Source organism: Rattus norvegicus, chromosome 17, assembly GCF_036323735.1.
Source record: "Rattus norvegicus strain BN/NHsdMcwi chromosome 17, GRCr8, whole genome shotgun sequence".
NCBI classification, from domain to species: domain Eukaryota; kingdom Metazoa; phylum Chordata; class Mammalia; order Rodentia; family Muridae; genus Rattus; species Rattus norvegicus.
In genome coordinates this window covers 27293632-27312030 of record NC_086035.1, presented here as the reverse complement: position 1 = coordinate 27312030, position 18399 = coordinate 27293632, and the positions used below count along the sequence as shown (strand labels likewise).

At 44.4% G+C, this 18399-nt stretch overlaps 1 protein-coding gene across 1 annotated transcript in view; it reads left to right on the top strand.

Annotated features, from left to right (window-relative positions):
- The window catches only part of Tpi1l2 (triosephosphate isomerase 1 like 2), a 923619-nt gene extending 918968 nt beyond the window's left edge, over positions 1–4651 (top strand). Inside the window, exon 3 of the mRNA XM_039096247.2 lies at positions 3700–4651. Coding sequence (XP_038952175.1) covers positions 3764–4513 — 750 coding nt within the window. The 5' untranslated portion in view covers positions 3700–3763 and the 3' untranslated portion in view covers positions 4514–4651. The remainder of the gene's footprint in view (positions 1–3699) is intronic.
- Positions 4652–18399: the final 13748 nt, after the last annotated feature.

Genomic DNA, 18399 nt, shown 5'->3' with positions numbered 1-18399 from the left:
CAATTAGTGATCAAGGAGGGAGAGCCCAGCCCATTGTGGGTGGTGTCATCCCTGGGTTAGTAGCCCTGGGTTCTATAAGAAAGCAAGCTGAGCAAGCCAGGGGAAGCAATCCAGTAAGTAACATCCCTCCATGGCCTCTGCATCAGCTCCTGCCTCCAAGTTCCTGCCTTGTGTAAGTTCCTATTCTGATTTCCTTTGGTGAGGAACAAAAATGTGGAAGTGTTAGCTGAATAAACCATTTCCTCCCCAACTTGCTTCTTGGTCATGATGTTTATTGCAGGAATAGAAACCCTAAGACACAGTCCCTCAGGCTTATGTAAGTGCTCTTACCTGCTGAGCCATCTCCCCAACCCACAACTAACCTTTTGTATTTATAAGCTGATGATCTCAGGACTTTGATACAATAGTGGAGAGATGACAAATAGCCTAAAATATTAAAAAAAAAAACCACCCAATACATCATTAGGATGTATTTCCTGATGGCTCTGGGAAAGCTCATACAAATTCTAGATGATGTAGATCAGGGCCTCCTGCTGGTGGGACCCTTGGAGCAATGGAAGCAGAGTAGAGGTGGGATGAAGAGAAAAAAGAAAGGACAGAATCAGAGAATGCAAAGAAGCCGAGGAACTGTGTTTCTAAACGCCACATGAGTGCAGAAGATAAGTTAGAGCATCCCTACTGATGTTCCTCCAATGTTTACTCACTGATTTTTAAAATATTATCTATCATGAACCCAAAAATGTCAAAATCAAATCCATATGATGCTATAAGAAGCAAACAATCTCCATAGCTAAGTAAAATTCTTCAAAGGGGGATGGGGAGATGGCGTGGTTCATAAAGCACGTGCTGTTCCTACAAGAGAATTCTGGTTGTGTTCCCAGCATGCAAGTCAGAAAGTTCATGAACACTTGGAACTCCAACTCCAGGAGAACGTGAGCATTCCTAACCCATGCAGGCACCCACACACGCGGTGTTCATATGCCTGCTCAGGCACACACGTATAAATACATCTTTTTTAAAACTTAAAATTAAAAATCCTTTAAAATCGTAACAGATCTTTTTTTAATGCTAATATATTGTCAACACCTCTGTCTCCTGCGTGGGATACGTGTCGGCCCGGAGATCTCTGTAATAAACCTCGCCTTTGCTTATTACAAAAAAAAAAAAAAAAAAGACTAATATATTTATTCGTTTGTCATGCAGGGGATTGAATCCAAGGTATATAAAAAAAAATGCCAGGTAGGCCACTCTATCTTTGATCCTGTATTCCTGACCTGGAAAGGTATGTATTAAGGTTATAATATATAAAAGATCATGTACGTGAGAACCAAGAAAAACTCAGAGACTTGATGATGAAACTCAAGAAATAGTTGGATGCATGAGATCAGGTCATTTCAGAATGAAGAAAAACTGGAATGGTTAAATACAATACATGTCTTTAAGGTAGAAGGAAACATTTAAGACATGTGAAAGACACTGAATATCAGCAGAGAAGACCCAGTGATTGGATGACAGAAATCCCCAAGTAAACCAAAGAAGCCAATAAATGCTCTTTAATGCGCTAGTTCATGAACTTTCTAGAAAAAGAGCACTGGGCTGTGAGACCACATGAATACTTTAAAACACCAAACCAGGTGACAAACACCCAAATCGATGCTAGTAAATAATACTAGGGAGCTGGAGAGATGGCTCAGCAGCTAGGAGCACCTTCTGTTCTTTCAGAGACCTGAGTTTAGTTCCCAGCACCTATATAGAGAGGCTTACAACAGCCTGTAACTCCAAAGCCAGAGGATTTGACCTTCTTGGACGCCCATGTGCAAAAACATGAACAAAAGTCATGAATGGCCAGATACTAGCACTGGGGTGACAGAGACAGAGATTCTGAGTCTGCTTGAATCAGTGAGTACCTCACACCTGTGTCCGCACACACATGAACATGTATGTGCACATACATGAAAAGAAAGGACAAGAAAAGAAAATCAGCAGGGATAGAGGTCAACAACAGACTGCATGCATGAACAAAGCCCTGGGTTCAATCCCCAGCACTAAGGTGGAAAAAATGAAATATAACCAGCTGTCCTAAGGCTCCTGGCAAGAGAACTGTCACCGGGTTTCTGTGTGTGTCACAAGGCACCATGCTGTAAAATGTGAGACTACTGCTCCTATCACATTAAGGATGCTCGGTGCGGTCCCTTGTTTAAGGGAGTGAATATGTGAGCTTTGGCTTACAGGGAGGCTATCAAAGTAAAATTAAAAACTAGGGAGACATCACCCAGGATCACAAAGAAGGGAGGCTCCAGAGCCTCGAGAGTGGCTTGGCAGGCAGCACTGGCAGAGGTGCCTGAAGCCCCACGCTGGCAGCAGGTTTCTGCCAGAACAATCTGGTGATACAACTGGCTGTAAGTCACTCATTGTTTCTGAGCTCAAAGCTCTCCTGGAAGTTCTCAGGGCACCTCATTGTCCTTACCAGATTGTTGCCGGAAGGGATTTTGGGTTTGTTTTTGGTTTTTAGTTTTCTTTTCTAGAAAAGATACATAGTCTGTAACTAAAGAACCCCCGAGTGACAGGAAAGATGGACATGTGGGGAGCGGGGTGCCCTCACTTAACGTCTCCAGAATACTACTGATTTTTCCGAATTCATTTTTAAGCCTACATTGGCTGACCAAAAAGGAGCTGTTTGCTTTGATCATTGTTTACCTCTGGTCTGGAAGCCCTGAAAACAGCAAACAGAAGCTTGGCTTCCCAGAATTTCTTGTGTTTGACTACAGCTGGCAGCGTGCGAACCATCTTTGGATTTTAACTAAATCTGACAAAAAGTGACAATCGCAACCATTTCTGAAAAAATTCTCATGAAGTCACTGATTCCGAAGGGTCTCAAGTCCTCCTTGGGGCTAGTGTTCACTCTGCTGCAAACGTTTTTCTGGTCACAAGTTCTTCCTGTAGGCCGAATTTTAACGTATTTGTTACTTTAGCCTAGAGGAGAATTCTGTTTTCTCTACCTGGTCATAACAGCCTTTGATCACATGACTTAAGTTGGCCAATGAAAAATGAGAAGCAATGCTTGCTACTTCAAGTGTAAAAACCAGTCTGGGGTTTACTGAGCTCTGTGTTTCCGTCTGCTGCTAGCTGCTCAGGCTGCCTGGGCACCAAAGGAAGATGATGTCAGCACACGGGGATGTGAGTATGTGACAGATGACAAGCAGAGGAATTGGGAGTTTCTCTGTCCACACTATAAACTAGCCACCTATATCCAGTGAGATTATTAACTGGCTGTTATTGACTAAGCTATTAACCCTCCACCTTCTCATCCTCTTCCTCTTCATTTTCATTGTTGCCAACTAAAATGGTGCATTTCTGGGGTTGGGGATTTAGCTCAGTGGTAGAGCGCTTGCCTAGCAAGCACAAGGCCCTGGGTTCGGTCCTCAGCTCCGGAAAAAAAAAAAAAAAAAGGTGCATTTCTACATAGCACAGGCTAGCCTCCAACTAGGGATCCTCCTGCCCCAGCCTCCAAAGTGCTGGGACTGTATGTACCACTAGGCTTGGTTCCTGATACCCCTAATTGCAAGCCGTGCACTTGCATCCGTAGAAGATCATTGTGACATCCACACTCTCCTCCCCGTGTCACAGATGAGGAAGCAATGAACTCAATGGCTGATTCCCAGCCTGGAGAGCTGGCCCTAAGTCAGTTTAATACCTCAGATGCCTGTGTGTAAAACTAAGAGCAGGTTTTTGTACTGACCTTCAGAGAGTTGATCCTTGTGCAATGGCGCCTTCCAGGAAGTTCTTCGTCGGGGGCAACTGGAAGATGAACGGGAGGAAGAAATGCCTGGGAGAACTCATCTGCACCCTGAACGCAGCCAAGATGCCGGCAGACACCGAGGTGGTTTGTGCACCGCCAACCGCCTACATCGACTTCGCCAGGCAGAAGCTGGATCCCAAAATTGCTGTGGCTGCACAGAACTGCTACAAAGTGACCAATGGGGCCTTCACTGGGGAAATCAGCCCTGGCATGATCAAAGACTTAGGAGCTACCTGGGTGGTGCTGGGACACTCTGAAAGAAGACACATCTTTGGGGAATCAGACGAGTTGATTGGGCAGAAAGTGAACCATGCCCTATCCGAGGGACTCGGAGTGATCGCCTGCATTGGGGAGAAGTTAGACGAAAGGGAAGCTGGCATCACTGAGAAGGTTGTTTTTGAGCAAACCAAGGCCATCGCAGATAATGTGAAGGACTGGTCCAAGGTGGTCCTGGCCTATGAACCGGTATGGGCCATTGGGACTGGCAAGACTGCAACCCCTCAACAGGCCCAGGAAGTACACGAGAAGCTCCGGGGATGGCTGAAATGCAACGTCTCTGAGGGGGTGGCTCAGTGCACTCGGATCATTTATGGAGGTTCTGTAACTGGAGCGACTTGCAAAGAGCTGGCAAGCCAGCCTGATGTGGATGGCTTCCTCGTGGGCGGTGCATCTCTCAAGCCTGAATTCCTGGACATCATCAATGCCAAACAATGAGCACTGCTCATCCCCCTACCTTCCTGCGTAGCCTGGACCAGGTTGCCCAGAAGTTTAGTAACTGCTCCCGCCAGTCACATGCTTCTGATGACATCATCAACTCCATCTTGTGACCTAATCCATACTGTACCTTCCTGAGTCTCTTACCTCCCCATAATAGTTGGGACCAGGCCAATCCCTTTACCACTTACAATGGGTAAAATCAAATATGTCACCAAGATGGCTTCCTGAGGAGGGGAAGGAGTAGAACTGGCTGTCCCTTTGGGCCCTAATGGGTGAAAACGGCCTTCCATTGGTTTGGGATGGAAACTCACGGCTGGACCACAGGAAGTAGGCTTCTTGTCACTTTGGCCTGTCACTTAGATGGCCTTGGCTCTAGCTTCACTCCCAAGCCCTACTGGATGTGTGATGCAGAGATTCAGAGTCTTCGGGTCTGAATTTCAGTGTACATTAAGGCCAAGATCCTCTTCCTCTTAGAGGCCTGGGATATCCCCTCCCCCGCAGTGCCGAAGCCCTTGTATTGTGTTTGTGAACCATCCTACGTATAAGGGAAATAAACACCTGGGCCTAAAAAAAAAAAAAAAAAAAAATCTAAGAGCAGATTGAAAAACCTCTCCACAGACACACAGCCCATACCCTGAGAGTCAGCCATGGCATGCACAAGTTCTTCCCTGAAATCACAAACAGCATATTTTAAAGAGCAACTGTCTGCCACTGAATGTCTGAAGGAATGTTTATGAAATACTAATAGATAAATTGTATCCCTTAAGTTATTTCTGATCTCTCATGAAACTCAAAAACATGTATACCATATACTCAAAACTATCTGGGGGAAAAAAAAAACAAGATGGACCAAAGTTTTGAAAGTAGACTGCCTTGGAGATAAAACACTGGAACAGGAGTCTGAGGGACTGCATTCCAATCTGTGTGATATCAGGAACCATCTGAACTCCTCTGATCTTGTTCCCTCATATAAGATACTACTAATGCCATATCTGAAATGGCACCATACTCGTCAGAGCCATGATCAAACACTTTTCTACATGTGCACAGAGATCAAAGCTGAGAGAGACTACTGGTCTACCCATGGTCTTATGCTTGGAAGCACAGTGTTGGACATTGGCAGTCCTCACCCTTACCTGGAGGATTTGCCAAATACAACAAAGATATGATACACAGCAAGTTCCCTCTTGCTCACACTTTATTTAGGTTACCCTGTACCTGAACCTTATCTTTTCAGCCCACATAAGCCTATTGTGTTCGGCTCAACTATCAGAAGCCCCTGGACTGGTATCTGAGGGCAGAGACTAGTCACTGGTGTCTTCAGACTTTCCTTGTCTTGCAAGATGGTTCAGTGGGTAAAGGGACTTTCTACGCAAGCCCAATGCCTGAATTTGATCCCAGAACCTACGCAAAGGTTGAAAGAGAGAACTGACTCCGCAAAGTTGTTCTCTGACCTCCACACACATGTGCAAGGGCACATGTGAGCCTGTTTGATCACACATGCACACACGCACACACACACACACACACACACATGCACACACACACACACACATTTTATGTACTCTAAAAAAAATTATGTGTCAGTAATTTAATGGCTGATGTGTAGTGTTAAGAGATGGAAATACTCAGGTGTGTTCGGGTCATGAGTGCTCCGCACTATGAATATGTTACACCATTATAAAAAGAGCTAACATTGTCTCGTTTCTCTCTCTGCTCTTTGCATTTAGACACAGGATACCTCCCTGGTCCATGGAATCCAAGATACCCATCATTCCTCACAGGCTGCTGGCACCTAGACTCCAGAAATGTTTGGAAATTTTTTTATTCTTTACAAAGTACCCACTCTCAGATATTTTGTTATAGCAATAGAAGACAGGCTAAAACAATGTAGGAATCACTTGACATTCCGTGATGTTTGTCTGGGCATGGTGGCACATGCCTTGGATATCAGTAGTTGGGAAGCAGAGGCAGATGGATCCTTGTAAATTCAAGGGCAGCTTGATCTACACAGTGAGTTCCAGGCCAGCCAGGAAAAAAAAATTGAGGCCTGCTGAAAATATTTTTTTTCTTCATAATGCATTAAAATGTCCAAGCAGGGGACCTGCAGTACAGGTAAGTGGATGAATTCTGAACTCTGGAAGGATGCCTCATCCAGGGCTTCAACCACCACCACAACCCACCCACCCAAAGCCTTTATAATGCCTTTCCACTGCAGGAATTATGGCGGTAGCAGGAGGGCTGAGGACTGAAATCTCCCTTTTGTAGAACATAGACTAAGTACATTTAGAAATGTTCCTTTAAACTTCCTGATCTAACAAACTGACATTCTATTGTGTTATGAAATTATAAGAGACTAAGGAACTGCTAAACTAGAGGCATTCCCCATATAACCTAGAATCCAGAAGCCCTTGTCACAGGACCTAGTGAGAGGTCAGCTCTCCCTCTCATCTTGGAGAGCTGTGAGTCTCATATGTAAACATAAATACACTCTGCACACATGTGCATTTGTAGCCAGGGCAAAGAGCATGTTTTGTGTGCTGAGTGTCCCGGACTCTCTTGCCCTACAGGCTCAGGGTGGACTTTGTGCCTGGGTTATGAATTCTAACTGCGAGAAATCAAAAAAAGAGCTCACAGTTACTGAGTGCTCTCTGAAAGCCGGAATCTTTACATAAGTTATCTTCAGCACGCACACCGACTCTTCAAGCTCCGGAGAGAGGATTGTGTAACTCACCCAAGGTCACACAGCCAGCAAGTGACACACTCGAACTTCTGATTTTTCTGACCCCAGAGTTCAGGGTCTGTTCACTAGACCAGGAGCTGGCAAACTAAAATCTCTGGGCTAAGTTCTGTCTGACACTTTTTTCTCTACTATCTGTGAGAAAACAAAACAAACAAACAACATTCTATATTTTAAAAATAGAAATATTTAGAAAAAAAAGAAATAATTTATAACTTGCCTGTCCTTTTTTTTTTTTGTGTCAAAGTATCTGTCAATAAAGCTTTATTGAAACGTGGTCCTCTTGTTTGTTTACATATTGTCTGTGGTTACCTTTGTACTTTCATAGCCCCAACGGAAACTGTTGCAAAGTATGGCAAATTCTAGTGTGTTTTACTACCTGGACCTTTACAGAAAAGGCTTGCTGTGTTCAGCCCTAGACAGAGCACACCTCAAAGAGACCCACAGTGAGAAGCAGGACCCTCTCGGCTTCGCTCCAAGGAACCAGCAAATCAGGCTCTGGCAATCCCTCACACATGGTAGGGGTGCGTAGAGAACTTGAGTCTCACGGTCAAGATCAGCCTGGTCTATATAGTTAGCTCCAGGACCGTAGAGCTACACAAAGACCCTACCTCGAAAATCAATCAATCAATTAGTTAATTTAATTTAAAAAAGTTAAAATGCATTTGAGACCATTAAACATTTTGATGAGAGAGAAATAGCTGAAGAGAGCAACTGAGTAGCGAGCACTGAGGTGCTCTGCTGGGAAGAGAATTTACTGATTTGCTCTCTGATGGGCACAGACTCACAGGCAGGGTGGCTTCCACCTTAGAAATTTACTGTGTCCTAGTTTTTAAAGCCGGGGTGTTGGCGGGCTTGCTTCCCAGAAAACTCTAGACAGATAAATTGAATGAAGTTTTCTTGAGCAAAGAACCCTTCACAACTCAAGCAACAATCATGGCAGAGGATGCTGACAGAAATCTACTCAGCAAGCCGGGAACCTTTATGGCCCACAGGAGCAAGCTAGAGAAATCGCCCGATTGGCTGGCGACGCCAGGCGTTTGCTTTATTGGGGCGTGGTATGGGGCTGGATGCTTATGGTTGGTTGAAGTATAGCCATTTGTGTTTCCCCGAAGCTCAACTGTTTGTTGATGAAATTTACACTAAGTTGTGTTGTAGCTTCTTCCCTGGAGTGCCGTGATAGCCTCGGAACACTGGCCTGCTGCTGCGTGCTGTCCATGTCTTTCATCCCAGAGGAGGTAGGCAGGAGGCAGAGGCAGACAGATCTCTGAGTTCGAGGCCAGCCTGATTTACAGAGTGAGGTCCAGGACAGCCAGGGCTACACAGAGAAACACTGACTTGAGAAAACAAAACAACAATAGAAAAAAAAAGAAAAGAAAGGAAGAAAGACCAACAACTAACTCATCGAGGGCCTCCTTAGAAAACAGCTTAGTCACAGAAGACAACGGAGCGGTTGGGTGATAGCCTCCCTCTTGCTGACAATCATTTGAAAATCTAAACTAGTTATGGCAACTATGTTCCTAGAGAGCCCACTGAGGCCCAGGAAAGGCAGTGACCAAATCACCCACTGGCTGTATGGGAACCAGGACAGGAACCCAGAGAGATTAGTCTTTGCCTGGGACTTTCTCCACAGTACCTGTATCGCCCTGAGACGCCAAACTCAGCCTTTCAACACTAACTACAGGCTTCGAATCTAACCTTCCCTCAAAACCCCTGACCCACCTAAAGATCAGCAAGTCACCCCGTAATCTTTTCAGGAGGTCTGATGGCTGGGTAGCCTGTAATTTCCTCGACTCCCATCGCCCATTCCCACAAAGCACAGATGGGCTCTGGGCGGGACAATTGCTGGTATTTAGGAGGCTCTGGATTTGCTCGTTCGTCTGGGCCCACGGTTTTCCACAGCCACAGTTCACAGAGGGCTTTCTGGAGAGCCCTTGTTGAAGGACGTCAACTTGAGGGTTTTAAACAGCAGAGTTTTATTCCCCAACCCCTTTCCAAGCCCAGCCAGGATGTCCACAGGGGTCCTATGCATCTGAAAATGGAAAAGTCACTAAAAACCTTAACCAATCACATTTCCTTCAGCTTTCTGCCACGTACCACTTATGGCAAATAACAGAAGAAGCCCTTTTGCTTGCTACCTGTGAGGACCGCCTGAAAATGGTTTGCACAGATGACTGGTCAGCCTGAGCCACAGGGAGGCAAATGTAGGATGTTAATGTTGCCTTTTTTATATGGAGCGTTACAGGAGTATTAATAAATGCCTATTTTTCAGGGTCAAACACCACAATATGTACCTATCCCTAAAAGTGTTTGCAAAATAGGCAATAACTGCTTTAAATAGACAGTCCCTGAATGGCTAATAAATAAATAAAAATAAGAAATAAGAAAAGTTAACCACAGAAAAGAAGAGTTTTATGTCTGTAGGCTGGTGGGGGCAGGGAGAGGCCATAAAGGTACTCATGACTCAGTCTTATCCTCCATGGTGATGGTACCCTTACCACAGCAGGGAGGCAGGACCACTCAGTACTGGCAAGAACCAAGTCTGCAGGACAGACCCTGCCTAGAAAGGGAAGATGGGGAAATTCCAAATGCTAGATAGGCAAAGAACGTCCACGTCCCTTAAATTCCAGTTTGCTGGTCTTGAATCGGCAGCAAAGCGCCCAAGGTCAGATAAGGTAAAGGAAGAGAGAACCAGCAGATGCCTGCAGGCTAAGGATGTCACTGTTTGGGGAGCTGGCACAGACAACACTGGCCTTACAGCTGAGAGGCTAGTGTTTCCACCTCGGCTCTGCCACTGTGTGACCTGAGGTAATTCTTGGCCCCTAAGGATGTTGCTGTGCTCTTCTGCAAGCAGAATTGGCCAAATCCACTTCTGCGGGATCACGGGAGATGCAAACACACCATGGCACATTGAACAGAACAGCATGTGAAATGCTTCAAGGACAATTGGGGGACGGGGGGCTAAACTACCTGTGGGGATTTGTGCCTGTAATTTTAACACTTGGGAGCTAAAGGAAAGATCAAGACTTCAAGGCTACCCTCAGCTACAGAGCAAGTTTGAGCGAGGCCAGCCTGGGCTTCTTCATAATACCCAGTCTCAAACAACAACAACAATGTATGTTACCAAGTGTCGTGTTGACAGTGGTTCCAAGCCTATGGCTTTTCCAGTTGGTAAACATCTTCATGTTTACATCATAAATTAATTGCCCCTCGGATAATAATGACAATAAATATTCATTTAGACCCTCCCTGGTTATCAAATGTCTTTAATTGATCACTTGAATTGGTTCTTGGCAAGGAAAACTATCATAAGCTAAAGATGAAAGGTGATATCCCCAGGATCCCAAGCTGAAGAAGAGCAAGGTGAAGATCCAGTGCTCGGTGACACAATCCATCAACAAAATTACTCACCTCTAAAAAGAAGTTGCTTGGGCAGGAGAAATGGCTCAGCCATTGTAAGCAATGGCTGATCTTTCAGAGGATCCGGATTCAATTCCCAGCACCCAAATGCCAGTTCAGAACTGTCTACAACTTCAGCGGATCTGACACCTTCTATTGGCCTCTGAAGGGACCAGGCACAGAAGTGGTGCACAGACATACACATGCAGGCAAAATACACACATACACACACACACACACACACACACACACACACACACACACACACACACACACTAAAATAAAATATAAAGAAGCTAATCAATGTGAGCAGGTGGTACCAAGAAGGAGCAATCCATTGTTGACAAGAACTGATGCCGTACCCTGGCGTGTCCTGTAAATAAAGATTTAAGCTCCATTCTTCTTTATAAAAAAAAAAAAAAGAAGAAGAACTGATGCCATGATCTTTGCTAGGTTTGTTTGCTTCGTGTGGGAGGTCCCAAGGATGGGTCAAACCACTCAGACACAGCCTGGATTTCCTGCCATCGCTGAGGTGGAGGATGGGAAGCACCACTCTGGGTTCATGCTCAGTGTAGCAGGAAGTAATGCCCGACCCAGCCACCGTCCCACTCTGTAAATCCATGTGATATGATGATCCTGAGCCTTTTCCATTTCTGGATCCCAAAAATGAATACGGCCGGCACATAATAACAATAATTCTAGCTCGGTGGGACAAGAAGCACTCAAGGCATCTAGTCCCCAGTGGAACAAACCCAAATATTCAGATGTTTTCTTGACCTAGTATTAAGGGTGTACACATGTGATATAACCCCACTACAAGTAGAATTTAGGTTTTTAAAATTATTACTACTTTATTGTTTTTATGTGTGTGAGTGTTTTGCCTTTATGTATGTCTGTGCATCATGGGGCATGTGTATGGCTGGTGCCCGTGGAGGCCAGAACTGGGTGATGGATCTCCTGGGACCTGAGTTACAAAATATTTATGAGCTGTCATGGAGGGGCTGGGGATCGAACCAGAGTCCTCTGGAAAAGCAAATGGTAACCAGTGCTCTTAACCACTTGGCCATTTCTCCAATCCTGATTTGGATTTTTTTTCTTTAAGATTTAATGTGTGTGTGCATGTCTGTCTGTCCGTCTTCAGATGCCTAAAGACTGGATACCCTGGAGCTGGAGTTACAGGCCATTGTAGGTCCCCATCTGGGTCCTGGGAGTTAAACTTGGTCCTTTGGGAGAGCGGTGTGATCTTAACAACTGAGCCATTTCTCCAACCCCTATATTGGTTTTCAACAGAGTATTTTTTTTTTTAAAGATTTTATTTTATTGTATATGAGTACACTGTAGCTGCCTTCAGACACACCAGAAGAGGGCATCAGATCTCATTACAGATGGCTGTGAGCCACCATGTGGTTGCTGGGATTTGAACTCAGGACCTTAGGAAGAGCAGTCGGTGCTCTTAACCGCTGAGCCATCTCTCCAGCCCTCAACAGAGTATTTTTCACTGTGAAAAGAAACACAAAGGAAGGGGCTGGGGATTTAGCTCAGTGGTAGAGCGCTTACCTAGGAAGCGCAAGGCCCTGGGTTCGGTCCCCAGCTCCGAAAAAAAGAACCAAAAAAAAAAAAAAAAGAAACACAAAGGAAAACACTCTGTGCTTCAATTTCCTTGTGGCAAAACTACAGTTATTTCCAGAGTCTCCTTAACAGTCTTTGTTAAGCAGTTTTTAAAAAAAATCTATTCCCACTTTAAGAATCATTAGAGGGGCTGGGGATTTAGCTCAGTGGTAGAGCGCTTACCTAGGAAGCGCAAGGCCCTGGGTTCGGTCCCCAGCTCCGAAAAAAAGAACCAAAAAAAAAAAAAAAAAGAATCATTAGAGATTCAGAGACAGAGACATGTTTGAAGACATTCCCTACTTATAGTTGTAAAGTATTATCTATAAATGTCAAAGCTTATCACCAGAAAGCAATGTACCCAATGTCACCAAGGACTATGTCTCAGTGATGGAATTATGATAGAACTTTGTCATTTCTTCTTTACATATTTTTGCAATTTCCAAAATTACCTATAATGATAAACATCCCAAATATGTGCCAAGTTGAAGGGATACACACAAATACACATTTTTAAAAGGAAGTAAAATGGGGCTGGAGAGATGGCTCAGCAGTTAAGAGCACTGACTGCTCTTCCAAAGGTCCCGACTTCAATTCCCAGCAACCACATGGTGGCTCACAACCATCTGTAATGGAATCTGATGCCCTCTTGTGTATCTGAACACAGCTACAGTGTACTCATATACATAAAATAAATAAATTAAAAAAAAAAAAAGACTGGAGAGGAGATGGGCGTGGGAGCTCTTGAGTTCCAGATCAGGAAGTGGAAGAGCTCTGGGGATGGATGACAGTTTGCAACAATGTATTTAATAACAATAAATTACATACTTTAAAATGGTCAGCTCAGAGGTGAGGGGAAGTAAATGTAACTTAGTAACAATAGAAACCATACCAAAGACAACATCCCTCACTCTCCTCTAAGACTGACAACACTACTCTGTTTCTTCAAACTGGTCTCTTTCAGGGAGCTATTAGTAGAATCACGTGGGGGTGTGTGTGTGTGTGTGTGTGTAAAGGGCTTATTCGGCTTACTCATGCCAGTCACAGTTGAACATGGAGGGAAGACAGGGCAGAGACTCACGCAGGAACCTGGAGGATAGATAGCATTAAACAGTGGCCTTGGAGAAACACTGCCTACTGGCTCGTTTTCAGAGGCTTATTCTGCCATTTTAGAAAACTCAGGATCACTCCCCCAGGGGTAGCACCCACCCACAGTGGGCTGGGCCCTCCTGAGTCAATAATTAACCATGAAAATGCTCCACAGACTTGCCCACAGGCAAACTACTGGAAGCAGTTCCTTATTGCTTTCACTGACATTCCCTCTTTCAGATGATTCTGGCTAGTGTCAACTTGACAAGAAAAAAAAAACTAACTAGCACACATATGCATGTGTGTATATACATGTTTGTGTGTATATATGTGTGTGTGTGTTTGTGTGTTTGCATGTTGTGAATATATGAATATGGGACTGGCTTCCTGCTCTTAACATAGACTTCTGTTTTCATGCACGTTGTACTAGGTCTGACTTCCTTCCTTTTAGATCTAGGAATGTCCATTCGTCCTTCAATGGAAGTCATGGTGCCTCTGCCTTTCAGCTATTGTATGCAGTGATGCCATGTGCCTGGGTGTGTATGTTCGATGGAAATTATGAGAGTCGGTCATCCCTGAGTGTGCAGAAACTTAAAGGAGGTGACCTCTCTCTCACCAGTACTGAGAAATCATTTATTTCATGGAGTCACAGGAAGTGATTATAAAACCATCATCACTATTTATTTATAGACAAGGAAACAGACATGAAGCAAGGACACAAGGGTAGTTTGTAAAATGTGCGGTCTCGGGGGTTGGGGATTTAGCTCAGTGGTAGAGCGCTTGCCTAGCAACTGCAAGGCCCTGGGTTCGGTCCCCAGCTCCGGAAAAAAAGAAAATAAATAAATAAATAAAATGTGCAGTCTCTTGCACAGACGGGGGTGTTGGAAAAGACCCTTCTCCCACGAAAAACTATCTCCATGGCTTATCACACCACACACACTAAAGATATATTAATTTAGACGAAGACACTGGCGACACTACCAGGAATCTCACAGGAAAATATAAATAGCATTGCAGGAAAGTCATCACTGACCCGCAACCCCTTGTCTGGAAAGACTGGTTTTCCACTGAACAAGCTAGAGTACGTGCTGAGGGAATAAAGCTGCACCAGTTGTGGAGGGCAGGAGGTGTGTCGTGAGCAATTCCAAGTGCACATGCCTCACATGCCTCATTCAGGGTCCAGGCATCTGCAATCACCAGTACCAAATTCGGAGGCTAAAGATGTGAAGGGTATGGCAGGGTGTGCCTTTAATTCCAGCTTTTGCAAGGCAGAGGCAGGTGGATCTCTCTGAGTTCAAGGTCAGCCTGGTCCATTCCAGGCTAGCCAAAGCTGTATAATGAGATCTTGTCTCAAAAAGGGAAGGGAAGGGAAGGAAAAGAGGCTCAAGACAAGCTAGGTGTGGTGGCACATACCTGTCATCCTAGCGTTTGCTATGCTGGGCTGCATAGCAAGACTCCATCCTAAGAAAAGGGAGTGGGGCTAGGCATGCATGCCTTTGATCCCTGGAGATAGGCAGATCTCTGGAGATAGGTGGATCTCTGTGAGTTCAAGGCCAGCCTGGTCTTCATAGTAAGTTCTGGGGTTACATACAGAGACTGGGTCTCAAAATAGGGGAGTCGGAGGGAGGGAAGACTTAACACTAACAAAGTCAACTGAACAGTATATTTTGTTTCACTCATGCCTTCCATAAGTGACTTCCTGGGGTTGGGGATTTAGCTCAGTGGTAGAGCGCTTACCTAGGAAGCGCAAGGCCCTGGGTTCGGTCCCCAGCTCCGAAAAAAAAAGAACCAAAAAAAAATAAATAAATAAATAAAATTACATAAGTGACTTCCTGCTGTGAATCAAGTCTAATTTTGCGAGTTTCTCTTCACCATCTAAGGCATACTCCTGATTTTGTTTATTTATATTTTTTTCCTTAACACAGTGAGAAAATCATTTTGTTTCAGCAAGTTCAAACCCACACAGGTGAGTCCATGATGGCACTGAGGCTGTTCTGTCAGTAAAATGCAACTTTCTGGGGCAAAAAGAAATCCATTTTGACTTAGCACAAGCAGTGAGAGATTCCTCCGATCAGAAGCCAGCTTCCTGCTAATGCTGATACTGACACCATGCTATCTCAATGGCAAGGCTGATTCAGGTACTGCCACCTCCCAGTCCAGTGATGGTGAGTTTCCTCCTGTGCTGGGAACACCAGGAAGTTCTGGAAACAGATTAAGACCTGACTAAGGGAAGCAATGTGTCTACAAATATACTGACAACATCCACAATGTACAATACATAGTATACAATCCCAATATCCAAGTGAGACTAGAAAGGCTCCTGGCCGGGGGATAGTTAGGTGATAGTGTGTACCTCCCTAACAAGCTTGGAACTGAGTTCTATTCCATTCCTGAGGTAGAAGGGGCTAAGGGAAAGGAAGCAACATGAAAAAGTAGTTGGGCAATAAGACAGAAAATCTACTTCTATATTTACAGAGAGTCCAAGAAGATATGGGAACTGAGTATTTAAAGCCAGAGATTTGGGCTGGAGAGATGGCTCGGTGGTTACGAGTTCAAATCCCAGCAACCACATGGTGGCTCACAACCATCTGTAATGAGATCTGGTGTGTCTGAAGACAGCTACAGTGTACTCATATACATATAATTTTTCTTTAAAAAAAAAGAAGAGTTCTCTTTAAAGCCAGAGATCTGAGTAATTGAGGAGTTTATGGACATTTGTTATATTTTTATGAAACTAAGAATCATGCTCTGATGAGAATCCAGGAGAAAATCGGTTTTGCTTCTTATTTATTGTTTCATATTTTGTTTTTGTTTTTTTTTCATGATAGGGTCTTCTGTATCTCAGCCTAGCCTAGGTCCTACACCCCAGGAACACTTTGAAATCCTGATCCTCCTGCATCTAGCTACCGGCTGCTAGGATCACAGGCACACATCACCACCATGTCCAGCCCTGAAAACAGTTTGTAGGCCCTGCCTATCTGCAGATTCCACACCCAGAGATCCAATCAACCAAAGATGGTGAATATCTGGGGGGAGGTGGGAGAGCACGCAGCTGGAGCAAACGCACATGGACGCTAGTTTCTTTTCACTCTTCCTTAAACAGTACCATGCACCTACGATTTATATTAGGTAGCATAAGTCATCTACAAATTATCTAAAGGACATGGAAAGATATACATAGATTATATGCAAATAATATGCCACGATAGTATACAAGCTTAATGACCTTGACTGAATATTCATAGATTTTAGTGTGGGGATGTGGAGGTTCTTGCAATAAATCCTCCAGGAATAAAGAGTCTGTTATTGTGACCCACTATCTGATAAGCGTAATCCAAAGTGGCAAAATAAATCGGTAACCATTTAACCTAAACAATAAGTCAATAAATGTAACTCCTAACACTCATCCAGTTCCCTTTGGGAGGTTAGCCTCACATTGCCTTCAACGTCTTCCCCAGAGGCCTTTAAACCCGAGTCTCCCATGACCTAAGAAAGCACACCAAACAGTTCAGTTGAAGTTAATTAGTCCGCATTGACCGAGCCTATCGTCCAATCCTCTCCTATAGATCCTACGGCTGAGCCCATATACCAAAGAACTTAGAGATTGTTGGATACTATTGAAGCAGCCTTGCAAGCTCCATTTTTATCTTTCTGTTATACACACACACACACACACACACACACACACACACACACACACCTTTAATTCCAGCGCTGGAGAGACAGAGGAGGTGGAGCTCTGTGAGTTCAAGGCCAGCCTGTTCTGTTCTACATAGCCAGTTCCAGGCCAGCCAGGGCTACACAGTGAAATCCTGTCTCAAAAAAAAAAAAAAAAAAAAAAAAAAGCTGTGTATATGAGACAGAAAGGCAAAGTCCTAGGTGGTCACGATGATCCTTTTACAAAGTACAGGTCCAAGAAATTAGAAATAAAAGCATCAAAGGTTGGAGGTGTGAGAAGCTGCATTAAAGTATTTGCAATACCAGGACCTTTTGGCAGGAGAGAAGACTTGAGGTGGACGGATTCAGTCAATGGACTCTTTGCACTATTCCATTTGTTTTGTTTTGTGGAAACAGAGCCTGACTATGTAGCTCAAGTTGGCCTGGAATTCTTTGCCTTCCTGCCTTGGCCTCTAAGGGTTAGGATTTGAAGGCTGTGCCCCAACAACTGTCTTAGTGTGGGTCATAAGTGGTGCCCTGCAGACGTTTATCCAAAAGAACCCTTCACAGGCGTCCCTAGGGGCACCTAGCCCCAAGGTCAACCATAGGACCCATCTGACCAATCTGACAGACATCCATTTTAGTAAAGTCTTGGGCAGTGATGGTCCAGACTAAGGGTAGAAGGATGGCACTTAGGATAAAGTACTTGAGGGGTTTAAAGACACAGTAAGAATGCCTTTGATTTTGGAAATGCAGATGAGGAGTGACAGACCAAAGGAAGGTCCTGTGGCCCACCAGACCATTGTTCCCTCCAAGTTCTGTGACATCCCATCCTGCCCATCACTTCTACAAAGGGCACAGTAGGAGGGGCTTATCATTTGGGAGATTTGGGTCACTGGGCAGTGGTAGGCTTGTATACAGTACTAGGGAGTCATCCATTGGTGTCTACAGAGAGTTGTTTCAGAATCCCCCTTGCCATAGAGATGAAAACTTATGGATTCACAAGTCTCTTATATAAAAAATGGCAAATATGCCATAGAGCTTACACAAAATCTATGCATCTTCCTATGTACTTTACATCATCTCTAGATGATGTATATGACGTAAAACAATAGTAATGCCATTTAAGGAATTGTTATGTCGTATAGGGAATAGGAGCATGACAAAATCTGTTACCTGTGTAGTAGAGAAAATCACAGAGCTAGCAACACAGTTCACAGCTACACAGGCTCACAGCCCAGACCTGAGGAGAGTTCGTACTGCATTGTGGCATATTTATGCATAGTGATAGGTGTATTACAGCTCAGTGGATAGGATGCTTATGTTGCAAACACATAGCCCTGGGTTTGTTCTCCAGCATCATTTTAAAAAGGTGAATGCAGGACCAGAAGAG